The sequence below is a fragment of the Sciurus carolinensis genome, chromosome 11 (assembly GCF_902686445.1).
Source record: "Sciurus carolinensis chromosome 11, mSciCar1.2, whole genome shotgun sequence".
NCBI classification, from domain to species: Eukaryota; Metazoa; Chordata; class Mammalia; order Rodentia; family Sciuridae; genus Sciurus; species Sciurus carolinensis.
In genome coordinates, this window is record NC_062223.1 from 13962110 (window position 1) to 13974704 (window position 12595).

The 12595-nt window shown below is 51.5% G+C and overlaps 1 protein-coding gene across 2 annotated transcripts; it reads right to left on the bottom strand.

Annotated features, from left to right (window-relative positions):
• Positions 1-535: 535 nt before the first annotated feature.
• On the bottom strand, positions 536-11018 carry Tmem109 (transmembrane protein 109). 2 transcript variants are annotated; one of them, XM_047517109.1, is made up of 5 exons: positions 10701-11018; positions 4232-4476; positions 3026-3128; positions 2010-2061; positions 536-1964 (listed from the first exon to the last, which is right to left on the bottom strand). In XM_047517109.1, exons 2-5 carry the CDS (start codon positions 4466-4468, stop codon positions 1670-1672), a joined length of 687 nt encoding a protein of 228 aa, XP_047373065.1. In that variant the 5' UTR covers positions 4469-4476; positions 10701-11018; the 3' UTR covers positions 536-1669. The 2 variants fall into 2 exon arrangements, with proteins under 2 accessions (XP_047373065.1, XP_047373064.1); XM_047517108.1 differs by having other exon boundaries at positions 536-2061; positions 10701-11013.
• Between the last annotated feature and the right edge of the window lie 1577 nt (positions 11019-12595).

Here is a 12595-nt window from a genome sequence, read left to right on the forward strand (position 1 = left end):
GGGAGAGGCCCAAAGCAGGAGGCTTGCCCGAGGGGTCCTGGCCCAGCCTTGCCTGCCAGGTGGTGTTGGAAGAAGTCCAGAACAGGTCTGACGGCTCATTAGCATCCCCTGGGCGGCTCAAAAAGAAAACAAGCAAAACCAAACCAAATCACACACCTGAGTCCTCTAAAACAGACCCAGTGAGAACCTTGCCCCAGGAACTCCTGTCTGGTGAGGAAGGACGGGGGCCCACAGCATCCTCTAGACTACCCAGTGCCTGCAAGACTCAGCACACCCTGGGGAAGCGGTACCTTCCCCACCCCAACACCACACCATCCCACCATGCTGGTGGGAGTTTTGTGACTCAGGCTCTCCCCCTTCCTCACACCCCTGGAGGGCAGGGCACTTGGCACCAGCCTGAGGTTTTGTTTTGTTCTGAATTTTTCCTTCCTCCCTTCTCAAAGCTTCTCACAGTCCCCACGGAGAAGTCAAGAAGGCTGAGAGGCACCACAGAAAGGGGCTTGACAGTACAGGGAGACATCAAAGCAATCCAGACTTTGAGTAAATACATTTTATTCAGAACAAGATAATAAAATAGCGTGCAGTTTATTTAAAACCAACCAAGCGCTGAAAAAATATATATCACTGCAGTCGTGATTCCACATCAAACCTCGATAGTGAGAACTGGGCATGGATTCTTCACATCGGTGCCAGGCTGGCAGAGGACTCCTACCTCCGCCAGGGCCTCACAGGAAGAAGTGACCCCTAACTACCAAGAGTGAGTGCCCCGATGGAGAGGGGTCAGCGGCAGGCCCACCCTGTCCCTTCCCAGCTGTGGGGCAGACACTGACCAGCAACTGCTCCTGATGGCAGGAGTGGAAGGACAACAGAACAGAATGGTTTGCCACTGTGCAGACAAGGAGGTGGCTCCTCCTGCCTCCTTCAGGGTCTCTGAGATCCCCAGAGAGCACCTGACAGGGCCCCATGGGTGGACACAGGTCTATGAGGCAGCAGCCATCTCTTGCTTTGGCTGAAGAGAAATCAAGCTTCTGAGGGACTCTCTCTTCTGCACACAAAGCAGCCACAGCACACTCCTACGTACGGTATGGCATCGGCCAGCAGAGGGCCCTGCTGGCTCGGATTAAGGCACTTGAAACAGACTAAGGTCCACCGTTTCCCCAAGCCCCACAGGCCTCTGAGGACCCCAATTCTCCTCCCTCATCCTCAGGTCCCATGTCCCCTGCCTCTTCCTGCTGCTGGGCCATGAGGACAGGAGCAGGCCCCTAGGGACTGTGGTTTAGTGAGTACAGGGCTGGAGGGAAGAGAAAAAGGAAGGGGGCTGAAGCTGCATAGGTCAAAAAGCCAGAGCTTTGGGGGGCAGCCAGGCACAGCAGAGGGGAGCCAGGGAAGCCCGGGGCCGGCAGCAGCAGTGTAGGCTGAGGGCGGACACGAAGCCAGGGTGGAGGCCCCAGACCTGCCCTGGTGGAGACGGACTGGGAGCAGAGAGGCTTAGGAGAGCTAAGCCCCCAGGAACAGCCTCGGCAGACGGAGGAGCGGTGGGGGCTGGGGCCGGGATAAAGATTCTGAAGGTCCAGAGGGCGGGGAAAGGGCAGGGGCTGCGAAGAGGGCTGTGCGACCAGGAACAGCTCAGCTCTTTGGTACAGTACAGGTGGCACCGTGGGGCATCCTGTCACTCCTCTTCCACACTCCGGGGCCCCTTGGCCGCTCGCCTCTGTCGCCAGCGCAGCTCTTCCACCTGGCGCTCCAGCCCTCGCACCTTGGCTTCCAATTGAGCCCCCGAGGCTCGGGTGCCAGTGAGCCGGCTCAGCAAGGCATAGAGAGTCAGCAGGGCCAGGAGCAGCAAGGCCCGGGTGGAGGGGTCAGGCACCGATCTCACCAGGGCCACGAAGCCAGCCAAGAAGATCACAACCTTCAGGCCCCCCAGGATGCGCCCCAGCAAGGCCAAGAGCAAGCCAAGGAGCAGGGACAGCAGCCAGTAGGTGACCAGGGCCCCTGCTCCCCACAGCAGGAAGGTCTGGACCTGGCCAGGGCTGAGCTTCAGGACCTGGGTGAGGCGGTCACCTGCAAGGTAGAGTCATAGAATCAGCAACCCGAGGAAGTGGTGAGGGCAATGAGGGACAAGGGCGGGCGGGGGGGGGGGGTAGCTTCCTGCAAAGAATAATCTATTCTCTCTCCCTTTTCTTTTTCTTTTCTTTCTTTTCCTTTTTTTCTTTTTTTTTGCAGTACTAGAATTGAACCCAGGGCCTCCTCCCTGCTAGGCAAGTACTCTACCACTAAGCTATAGCCCACTCCTTTTTATTTTGAGACAGCGTCTCACTAAGTTGCCCAGGCTGACCTTGAACTTGCAATCCTCTTGACTCGGCCTCCCAAATTGCTGGGGTCACAAGTATATGCTATCATACCGGGCTCAGGAATAATCCATTCCCACAGACTCAAAGAGACATGTGTTTGAATTTCAGTTGTTTCTTATTGGCTGTGTGACCCAAGTAGACCATTTCCCTTCTTAAGCCTGTTTCTTTTCTTTTCTTTTTTAAAGTCGTATTTATTTATTTACTTGTCTGTTTATCTATCTATCATCTATCCATTTTGCAGTATTGGGGATGAATCTAGAAGCCCTCTACCACTGAGCTACAGCCCGACCCCCTTTTATTTTATTTGAGACAGTCTCACCAAGTGTTCAGGCTGGCTTGGAACCTGTGGTCCTTCTGCCTCAGTCCCCTGAGTTGCTGGGATTATGGGTGACTGCCCCCAGGCCCAGCTCTTAGTTCTGTCTGTTAAAGGGGAACGATTCTGCCTGCCTCCCTGGGTTGTGAACCATAAGTGGGAAACTACATGTTAGCCGTGACGCCTGATCCCAGTCGCACCCGGCATGTGGTGGTGGTGGAAGTCACCGGTCTGCTCTCATGCCACACCTCTACAAGTGTCGAGCAGCTGGGGAAAAGTCTAGACCCCGACAAGACAAACTTCCGCCAGCAGGAAGGTACCTGCGAGGCTCCAGCAGACCAACCGGTTCTCCGCCACTCACCATCTATCCCCAGGGCATTCAGCAGCTGTGCGGCGATCCCAGACAGGGCAAAGAAGGCCACGGAGATGGCTGACGAGATGGCCCACATCACCTGCGACAGCGTCTGTGGGAAGAAAACAAGGGCAGATGAGGCCACGTCAATGAGGCGCCTCTCCTGCAAGCCCGGTCACCATGGCCAGGCAAGGCTGCAGGAGAGTTTCTGACCGGCTTCCCAGCCAGTGGCAATGGGCCTGGCTGAGGGGCCTTTCCACGCCCACCTCCCAGCGTATGGGGATGGACAATTGGCCATTCTTCCTTTCTGACCTGGAAACCAGGACCTCTGGGACTTGATTCCGCTGGTTTGCTGGGACGCTCTGAAGGTAGTAGGTGGGCATGTGTGTGATAGGTGGGGGCCCTGAATCCCGCTAGTAGTTACTTCATAAGACTGGAGTCCTCCAGGGCTCCCAGGAGTCACGAAGGCATATGAAGACGCATTTGTAAGCCGGGCGCAGTGGCCACGCCTGTCATCCCAGCAGCTCGGGAGGCTGAGGCAGGAGGATTGAGAGTTCAAAGCCAGCCTCAGCAACTTAGCGAGGCCCTCAGCAACTCAGTGAGACCCTGTCTCTCAATAAAACATAAAAAGGGCTGGGGACGTGGCTCAGTGCTTAAGCGCCCCTGGGTTCAATCCCTGGTACCAGAAATTTAAAAAGGCATCTGTAAGGGGCTGGGATGTTTTGATGAAAAACGAGTCTCTCAGCTATACTACAGTACAGATTTCACAAATGACTGTCTCTGTCCTCCAGTGTCATCCATCAAGTGTGTGACGCCACCGTGGGATGCCACTGGGGAGAAGAAGCAAGCCTGCCTCGTGCCTCTAGCCAGCCGCCCCCTCACTTTTGCAAGCGAAGAAATGGACTCAGATCTTGATATTTTGCCAGTTCGAGACACTAGGTCACATTTAGACCGAAGTCAGACTCTGTAGCTATCCACACCTCCCAGCCTTTCTGGAAAAGAAAGGGCAGGAGCCAGGAAAAGGTGGGGGTTGGGCTCAAAGGCCCCAGTGCAGAAATCAATGAGGAAGCAAAAGGTCTGGCTGCTTTGTGTGGAACCTGGGGCTCTCTTCCAGGGATCATGACAGAGAGGCTGTGCACCAAGATGACGTGGCCATGGACAGTGTCTTTTCTCTTCCGTGATGTGCAGAGCCACGGCAGGCACTACCATCCTTACCTCTGAGACCACGTGCATGGTCTCGGGCCCCACCCAGTTGTCCAGTGTCCTCCGCAGTGATCGACCTATCTGAGTCAAGAGGTCGGCTGAGGCCTCCTTCTTCTGCTGACCTGGTGGTGCGAAGTCTCGGTGGGACTGGGAGGACGCCAAGTGGAGGAGGATTAGGGCCACTAGGACCAGCAATGTGGCTTTAAACAGGTGTCTGCCCCCTGGTGGACTGATGCCCGAAACTGCCATTGTTGGGTCTGCCAGGAGAGAGCACAGGGTGAGATGAGGGTCAGACCTGTAGACACACCCACTCTCCCAGCTCTGATCTGCCCCAACATCCTCCCCACCCCGGTTAGCACCCCAACTAAAGCTACAAAGAGTAGTTCACTGAGAAAGGAAGAACAGGGATTTGCAACCTAAGCTGGGCATACCTCCATGGCTCATGGGTTTCTTTTGTGCATTCTTTACCACCTGTACGCTAATAAATCAGCAAGCATTCAATGCCCCAGTGACTAAAAGCTCTCTCTAAGGCTTATCCAGTTGGAAAAATCTGAAGGCTTATCTCTGTGTCTTAGGTGCTATTAGCATAAAAAAACTATAAGACTTTAAGACTTTGTTCCAAAGGGCTCATGGATCTACTTAAGATAAAGGTGATATAAAAACCAACTTTAAAACAGCACACAGTAGGATTGCACCATATGACGACGTACAGAAAAGTGCTCAGGTGCAGGCTCAAACGAGAACAAATTCACATGTGTCACTGGCTTTGTAGGACCATCATGCAAGGTGGCCATGATCTTCTTGGGCCCTCTTGGTACAGATGAGACTACAACTGAGAAAGAAGCTAAGCACTTGTCTAAGATCACTGGCCTAAGAAGTAGAAAGGCCAGGATGTGAACCCAGGTTTCTGCTTCCAAACTCTGCACTTGCTGGGAGCCAAGATACATGGTGGATTTCAACCAGGGCAGCTGAATGGAATCGCCTGGGAATGTCACAAAGTATGGATCGCTGGATCTCAAGGCCAGAGGTTCTGATGTCATTGTCTGGGTATGGCCTAGGTTTAGACAAAAGCTACTCAGATCATACCACTCAGCAAAGTTGAGAACCACTCTGAGGATATGGGAAAACAAAACTGTTTCTACTATATTCTCATTTAAAATCAGTGTAGGGCTGGGGATATAGCTCAGTTGGTAGAGTGCTTGCCTCACATGCACAAAGCCCTGGGTTCAATCCCCAGTGCCAAACAAACAAAAAAATAAAATAAAATAAATGTAGGAGAATTCTGTGATCACCCGTGTGGGGGTAACTGTTACCCAAACACCAAGCAAGCAACCCGTTCGGCATGGGAAGCCACATGAATGTCCTCTAAATCTAGTCAGTTCTGGTTACAATCTGGAGACAGCAGTGTCACATCCCACGGGTTGAGGGCTCAGTCCAAGTCTGCCCCCTCACTCTGTAGCAGTGGCCACTCTCTCCTGTGCTGCCCTTTGCCTGCCATTCTAAATTCTAAAGAGAAGCTGTGCTTTTATGATTTAGATGTTGACTGCTAAATAATCTTTCTTTAGATTTACAGAACCCAGAACATCTGGTGATCCTCAGATTACATCAGATTATGTAACACCCCTCCTTATTCTTTAATTCTGTGCCTCAACTAACGCAAAGTATGCAAACTGCTATGGTGCTGAACTTGCAGAAAATGAACATGACGGCCCTGAGAACTACAGGAAGTGGCCACAGGAGGCCAGGGTCCACCGGGATGCAACACACAGCCTTTCTGCCTATTGCCCCACACCGCCTCCCCTTCCCTACAAAAGTCCTCTTGCATACCTGAGTTCCCTAAGATGGAGCTCTGAGGATAATAGCCCCTGCACGTTCTCAGGGCTGGCCTTTCAACAAACCCGATTTCCTTCCCACCAACTCTCATTTCCCAAGTACTGGCTTTCAAGTGGGGAGCAGTCAGTTGTCAACTCCAAATGCCAATCACAAGCCCCAGGTTGCTTTACCTGTGCTTCTGACTGACTGGATACAAATCAGGTTTCCCAAAACCCTCTCCTCAGGTTCAATTAATTTGCTGGAGTAACTCACCGAATTCAGGAAATACTTAGGTTTAGTGGTTTACCACCGGGAATATTATAAAGGGTACTGATGAACACCAGATGAGAAGACGGACATGACAGGGCATGGGGGGAAGGGCGTGGCACTTCCACCTCCTCTCCAGGTGCACCACCCTCTGGCAGCCTCCATGCCTTTGACTAGCAGGAAGCTCTCCAAACCTTGTCCTTTATAGGCTTCCATAGAATTTTCATCACAGGGGCTGCGGTTGTAGCTCAGTGGTAGCGCACTTGCCTAGCATGCATGTGAGGCACTGGGTTCAATTCTCAGCACCACATATAAATAAATAAAATAAAGGTCCATTGACAACTTTAAAAAAAAAAAGAATTTTCATTACATAGACGTGATCAGTCATGCCAGTGATGTCGCTGGCCAATGACCATCAGCTCAATCCTTAGCACTTCTCCTCCCCAGAGGTTGGGGCTGTAAGTTCCAATTCTCTGGGCACATGGCTGATTTCCAGAGCAATTGGACCCCTATCCTCTGGTTATCTAGGAACTAACCCCAAATGGTCTCATTAGCATAAACTCAAGGGGGTTCAAAAGGGCTTGTTATATATTATAACAAAAAACTATCTTTTACTTTCATCCTCTGCAGATGTTGCAGGAAGCAAGGTCAAAAGGCCAAATATTTTAACAAAAGATACTGTTATTGCTGGCGGCCCTTAGGAAATTATAAATGCTACAGGAACTCTGAGCTGGGAAGTGTAGATGAAAAACAAAATTATATATGTGTGTATGTGTGGGGGGGACAGATATAAAATATCACAACCAGTGACACAGAATGAACTCCCTGTGCCCCAAACAGGCAGAGGCTTAAAGCGCAACCTTTAAGGAGAGACATTATTCTTAATAAAAAGCTCGCATTTAGCTGGTCTTGCATGCACCACTTATCTCATTTAACTCCACAACTGCCTATCAGAAGGTATTACTGTCATCCCCAGTGAACACAACTGGGCCAGCCAGGTCGTGAATCCCAGTGCCTGACACGGGATCCTTCATACGACCACTCTGCTCTGTTGTCTCCAACTTGAGTCTCAGAAGTGATTTAGAAAGTCATACAATAGATTATTCATGAGCTAAAATAAACTTGGCATCCACCAATTATCTCAGTGAAATTTACTTAAGAACTTTGGGCTTTATGCTTTGATCTTGTCTGTAACATAATGCTATGCATAGACAAATTAGGGCTCAACAAGTGCTGACTTACTGAAATGGGTGAGGATTAGCCAAGAAAAATGTTGACAGGCCCACCTTCTATTTGCCACCATGCTTGAGAAATGTTAAACAGCACAGTCAACCCCCTGGTTCTCCTCCAGGGTCACAAATGAACCTATAGCTCCAGGGAGTTTCCATGATCACACCTGACGATCAGAGGCTCAGACAAGCTGTGTAGGCAGAAGCAGCCAGGTTTGGAAGTGTTTGCAGTTACCAAGGCACTCAGAGAGTTGGCCAAAAATCTGGAGCCATCAGGATACAGAGGGAAGAGAGAGGTGTTCCCACTCTTGCTTAGTGGGAAAGAGAAGGCTCCAAAAGAGATTCCTAAAAATATTACCTTCTGGGTACCTTCTGACCCAGAAACAGCTGCCCTATGTCCCTCCTGGGGCCTGGAGGGTCAAGCAGGGTGCAAACATGCAATTCGTAAGGAAAGGCGCGGGCTGGGAAGCCTCCTTCTACTCTTTTTTGGCACAAATCAAGAACCAGATGGTTCTTGCCTGCCAGTGGTCAGAGATGAGGAAGGCATGGGCCAGTTCCCGAGCTATCTGGGTCACAACCATGTTGGGGACTTAAAGAGCAGGGTTGCTATCTTGGGTTGGATCCTATGTCCAAGGACCTCCACCAAGAGGAGTCAGATGTCACCTCCTCCTCCCTAGAAGGTCAGGGTGATGTGAGCGCTTCCTCTCACAGCAGCCTGCTAAGGTTGTGAGCCAGCCTCATCTTGCAAGTGGCCATCTGCCCCAGTCTGGGGGACCTTGAAATAAACTCTCAACGTGAGGCCAGCACTGCTAGGCGACTTTTTGAAGTACACCAGGAGCCACATCTAACAGGATTCTGGAGTATACCATTTGGAGACAATGGGTTCAGATGACTAGATGTTCCATTCCTTAAAATTGTTTTCTTTAACAGGATTCCTTCTCAATTCTTCCCGATGAAGCCTACCTACGACCATTATACTTCCTCAATATGGCCCAATCAAATACTTTTAATAAAGAAAGAAGGCTTGGTAATCAAGAACTGGAGCAGACAGGACCTCTGATGGGCGGAAGCTTATCTTACCTCAGACAAACAGTAGGCGCTCGGCAACAAACAATATTTCACACACACACATATACGCACATATAAGTTTTGTGAAGTACTTTTAATTTACAAAGTGCTTGTGACTTCACTATCTCATTTAACTCTTATAACAATCTTTGAAGTCATTTTACTCAGCAAAGTATGGCTCAGAGATGTCAAGTGACTATCCAAGATCACACAACAGAACTGGGACTTGATTCCAGAACCCAGAGAGTCAGTCTTTCCCTTTGGTTTGTCCCGTGCCTCCACACTGCCTGGGTAAGACACTGTCCCTGCCCACAAGGAACCTAAGGTTCTGCCAAGTTTCAACAAACTCAAAGTGGGAGGCCTTAAGAATTCCTCGAGGAGACCACATACCAGGAGATGACGTACCTGTCAGGTTTACAAGGTCTTATACCAGGAGTTATTATGAGAGGACACTTAAAGACAGGGACCTGCCACTTCTGTTCAAGCACCTGCAATATGGCTCAGGCAGAGCCAGGAGAACCCAGCTGGGTTGAGGAAACTGCTTTACTTACCCTGGCAGTGAGAGAGCACTGTAGGTTTAGCTGTGGTTTGCTACAGGGGCAGGGTGGGGCATTCCCACAACCCCTGCCAATGCGCCTTCCTCCTCTTCTCTTTCCTTTCATGCTATTAGTCAATGCAGGGCAGGAAGATGTACTGTACTGCCCTCTGACGGCTCCTATTGTCCCATCACCGCTCATAGCTGCCCCTCTGGTGCAGCTGTTCTCAACTCTGTTGCCCATCAGAACTGCCTGGGAAGCCAGTGAAGTAAGGAGGTCTGCCCCACCCAAGGCTGCTCACCCAGACTCTCCCAAAGAGCTCAGCCTTCTGTTTTTAAAAGCTCCACAGGGATTCCTGAGGCACAACCAGATAGCTGCCACAAATGACCAGTAGCAGGGAAACACCTACTCCAGGCAAAGCCCCCAAAGTGTTAACAGTGTACAAAGGACCTTCGACTTCCATCCCAGGTTCAATTCTGCCACAAACAAGAAGCCACTACCTTTATGCCTCTTACTTAACCTATCGAGTTTCAGTCTCCTCAAATGTAAAGCAGGGTGAAACCAGGTTAAGAGTCACTGCAAGGAGTTAAGACGGTTCTGCAAGCACTTTGTCAACAGCTATAGAATGTTGCAGGGCACAAATGGCCAATATACCATCCACTATGTTGTAGCAGCATGTAGTAGTTATCCAACAGCCTCCCAGCACCTCCCAGTCAGACTTGACATCTAACTTTTCTCGGAATCCCCAGCGCTTAGCACAGAACAGATGACTAAGAAAGGCTTGTTAAGGGAATATCAGGGGCTGGCCAAGAGCGGTGAGGGTCAGACACTGACATGGAGAGGTGTGGAGAGGGACGCTATTTCAATAGTTGATCCAAATGCACAGTGGTCACCCGAAAAGCACAGCTGAGTTGAAAGGAAGATGCTAAAAGCGGCGAAGCCACCACGGAGGAGGAGAATGAAGTCAGCGTCCCGGCAGGTTGGGGGCAGCTCCCGCTAAGCCCCTGACAGCTGCCACCTAGCAACTGTTTGGGGGCAGGGCGACGACCAAGGGGCAGCTTCCCGGGCGCGCCGCGCCCTCCCCAGGGCCCAGCCTCCGGGAGACAGGGTGTCAGTAGCATGTGCTATTTCGAACCGCGCGTCCCCTTGCCAAGTGCTTCACGGTGGCGTGGGGGCAAGGGATGTGACGTGGCCCAGGAGTTCGGGGCACCCATAGGCGCCCGAATCAAGGCCGCGGGAGGCCAGGCCATGGAGTGGGGGTCGGGGCGTCAGGCTCGGCACTGGCCTCACTGCCTAGCCTGGTGGCCGCTCTGCCGCCACCGGACCTCAGAGCTGCGCTCGAACCCTCTGCTCCCGGGAAATGCATGCCTCCGAGGTTTCCTGGTAACGACGCCCCCGGTTGCATAGCAACGAGGATCCGGGTCCCCAGTTTGCTTCGCCCGCTGCAGGACGTCCGCCCCCTCCCCACTCGGGCAGGCCTGGCGGCTGCGCCCTGCTCCCGCCTGCACGGCTGCTGCCTCCCGGTCCTGAGTGCTGCCCCTCAGCCCTGATCTCTCGGCTCTCACTCACCGGCCCCGGCCTCCGCTAATCTTCACGTGCGACTTTGCTAAAACGCGCCACCAAATCCGCGCCTCAACTCCCGGGCGTTGGTTTATCGTCTGCGCATGCGTAGGGCGGGATGCGCCCGGAGACCGGCCAGCCGCGCTCGCCGCCGGAGCGGGCGCCTTGGGCGCATGCGCCCTGCCCGCTGGACTGCGTTCTCCCCCGAGCCTTCCCACCGAGAGAAGAATGGGGTCGGGTGTTGGCGCTGGGAACGGAAGCCCCAGGCAGGAAAGGGGAGAGAAGTGACTCTAGGCTGCGAGTGGGTAGACCGGGCAGTGGAAGCGGAGTCCAAGCTGTCCGCCTCTGCAAATGCTCGGCACTAAGGATAACGCAGTTCTCGAGCTACCAATGCCCTCTCCCGGGCCATTGTGGGAAATGTAGTCTAACGCGGGCGCCAGGTCTTCTGAGAAACTTTTCGCGCTAAAAAGGCACAAAGGGAAGGTGTTCGAGGATTGATTAGAGGCACAAACGCTGGGGAGACGCATCTGCTCTGCCGAGAGAGCAAATCCATACCGCAACCGTGCACATGGCTCCCAAGTTGGAAATTTTGAGGAGGGAACCAAGCCCTACACCCCATTTCTGCCACCAAGGCAGTATTTGAGGGGGACGACCAGAGATCGAGAAGAGACCCTTTGCTTGCTTGCTTTGAGATCCTGGTCAGGTCGGTTTGTTGCTCTGGGCTTCAGTTGCTTGATTTTAAAGAACTTTAAGGTACTAAAAATACCATATGGTAGGTTAATGGTGACAATTCTGCTTCCTCAAATGTTGAAGTTTGAACATTAGAGAAGCACGCTGAGGCAAGCATGTAAAGCAGGTTTTATTTAAAGGTAGTAACACAGGCTTCTCCCAGGAGGGAGAAGGGGCCATGGCTGGTCTGGTATCCCAGGAAGTAAGAGCGCCCTGCCCCTTATATATAGACTTTTACTCTCTTTGTTCTGCCCTCTTCCCCCATCTCTTTCCTTCCTGCCTACGGGATTAGGCCCAGGAGATGCTGATGGGATGGCCAAAAGGTGAGAAGCAGATGGGCAGGTGGAAGGGCCAAATGGAGTGATCCAGGCAGGAAGCAGCCCAGGGGTCATTAATTAACCATTTTGGGGAGGGGTAGTATAGGCAGGTAATCTTAGTGATCAAAGCACTCTGGAGACATTGACATTCCAATCTCCCAATTTATCTACACTAACTGCCTGTCTTTAATTCTGGCTTCAGGTGTAAAGTTTCAATGAAGTTAACAGAACGAACTTTCCCCCCCCAATTGTCGGAATAGAATCATCACTGACTGCCATAGAATAGCTCCACTTTGATGTTAAAACCCCTTCCTCAGACTTCCCTCACCTCAGCCCTTCAATCACCTCCCAATTCTATCTTCTTCCCACACTACACACTCAGTGGCCCCCAATCTGTCACTAGTCATTTCTTTCCTTCAGATGTTTCGAAAACTCGTCCATCTTCATGTGGGCCCTGATTACTTCCTGCCTCTCAGCTAAGAATCTTTCTTCCCCAAACGCTCTGGTAGAATTCTGGACCTCACCCTTCAACTTCCCGAACAGTCTAGACTTCACATTTCCTTGTGAGATTGGTTTTGATTCCAATTTCAGGTTGCATCTGGGTGGTAGAAAACACATCCGGCATTTCAGGGTTCTCTCCACCCTTGATCTTTAAGCTGTACACAGCTTTGGGGCTGCTGGGTTGTTTTTTTTTTTTTTTTTTTTTCTTCCTTTTCCTTTTTTTTTTTTTTTTTTGGTACTGAGGATTGAAGCCAGGGGTGTTTTACCACTGAGCCTTTAACAGATAGAGGGACGTTCATCTAATCCTCAGTGTCTATATTTTATGTTGGCAACTTTTGAGACCCTCACTATTCTGCC

What these genes read in the sequence shown, in the direction of transcription:
- Tmem109 (XM_047517108.1), bottom strand. Translation starts at nt 4,468, where the DNA reads ATGGCAGTTTCGGGCATCAGTCCACCAGGGGGCAGACACCTGTTTAAA. An exon ending in CCATGCACGTGGTCTCAGAG is followed by an intron (nt 3,129 to 4,231) that starts GTAAGGATGGTA and finishes TTCTTCCCACAG; the next exon opens with ACGCTGTCGCAGGTGATGTG. An exon ending in GAATGCCCTGGGGATAGATG is followed by an intron (nt 2,062 to 3,025) that starts GTGAGTGGCGGA and finishes TCTACCTTGCAG; the next exon opens with GTGACCGCCTCACCCAGGTC.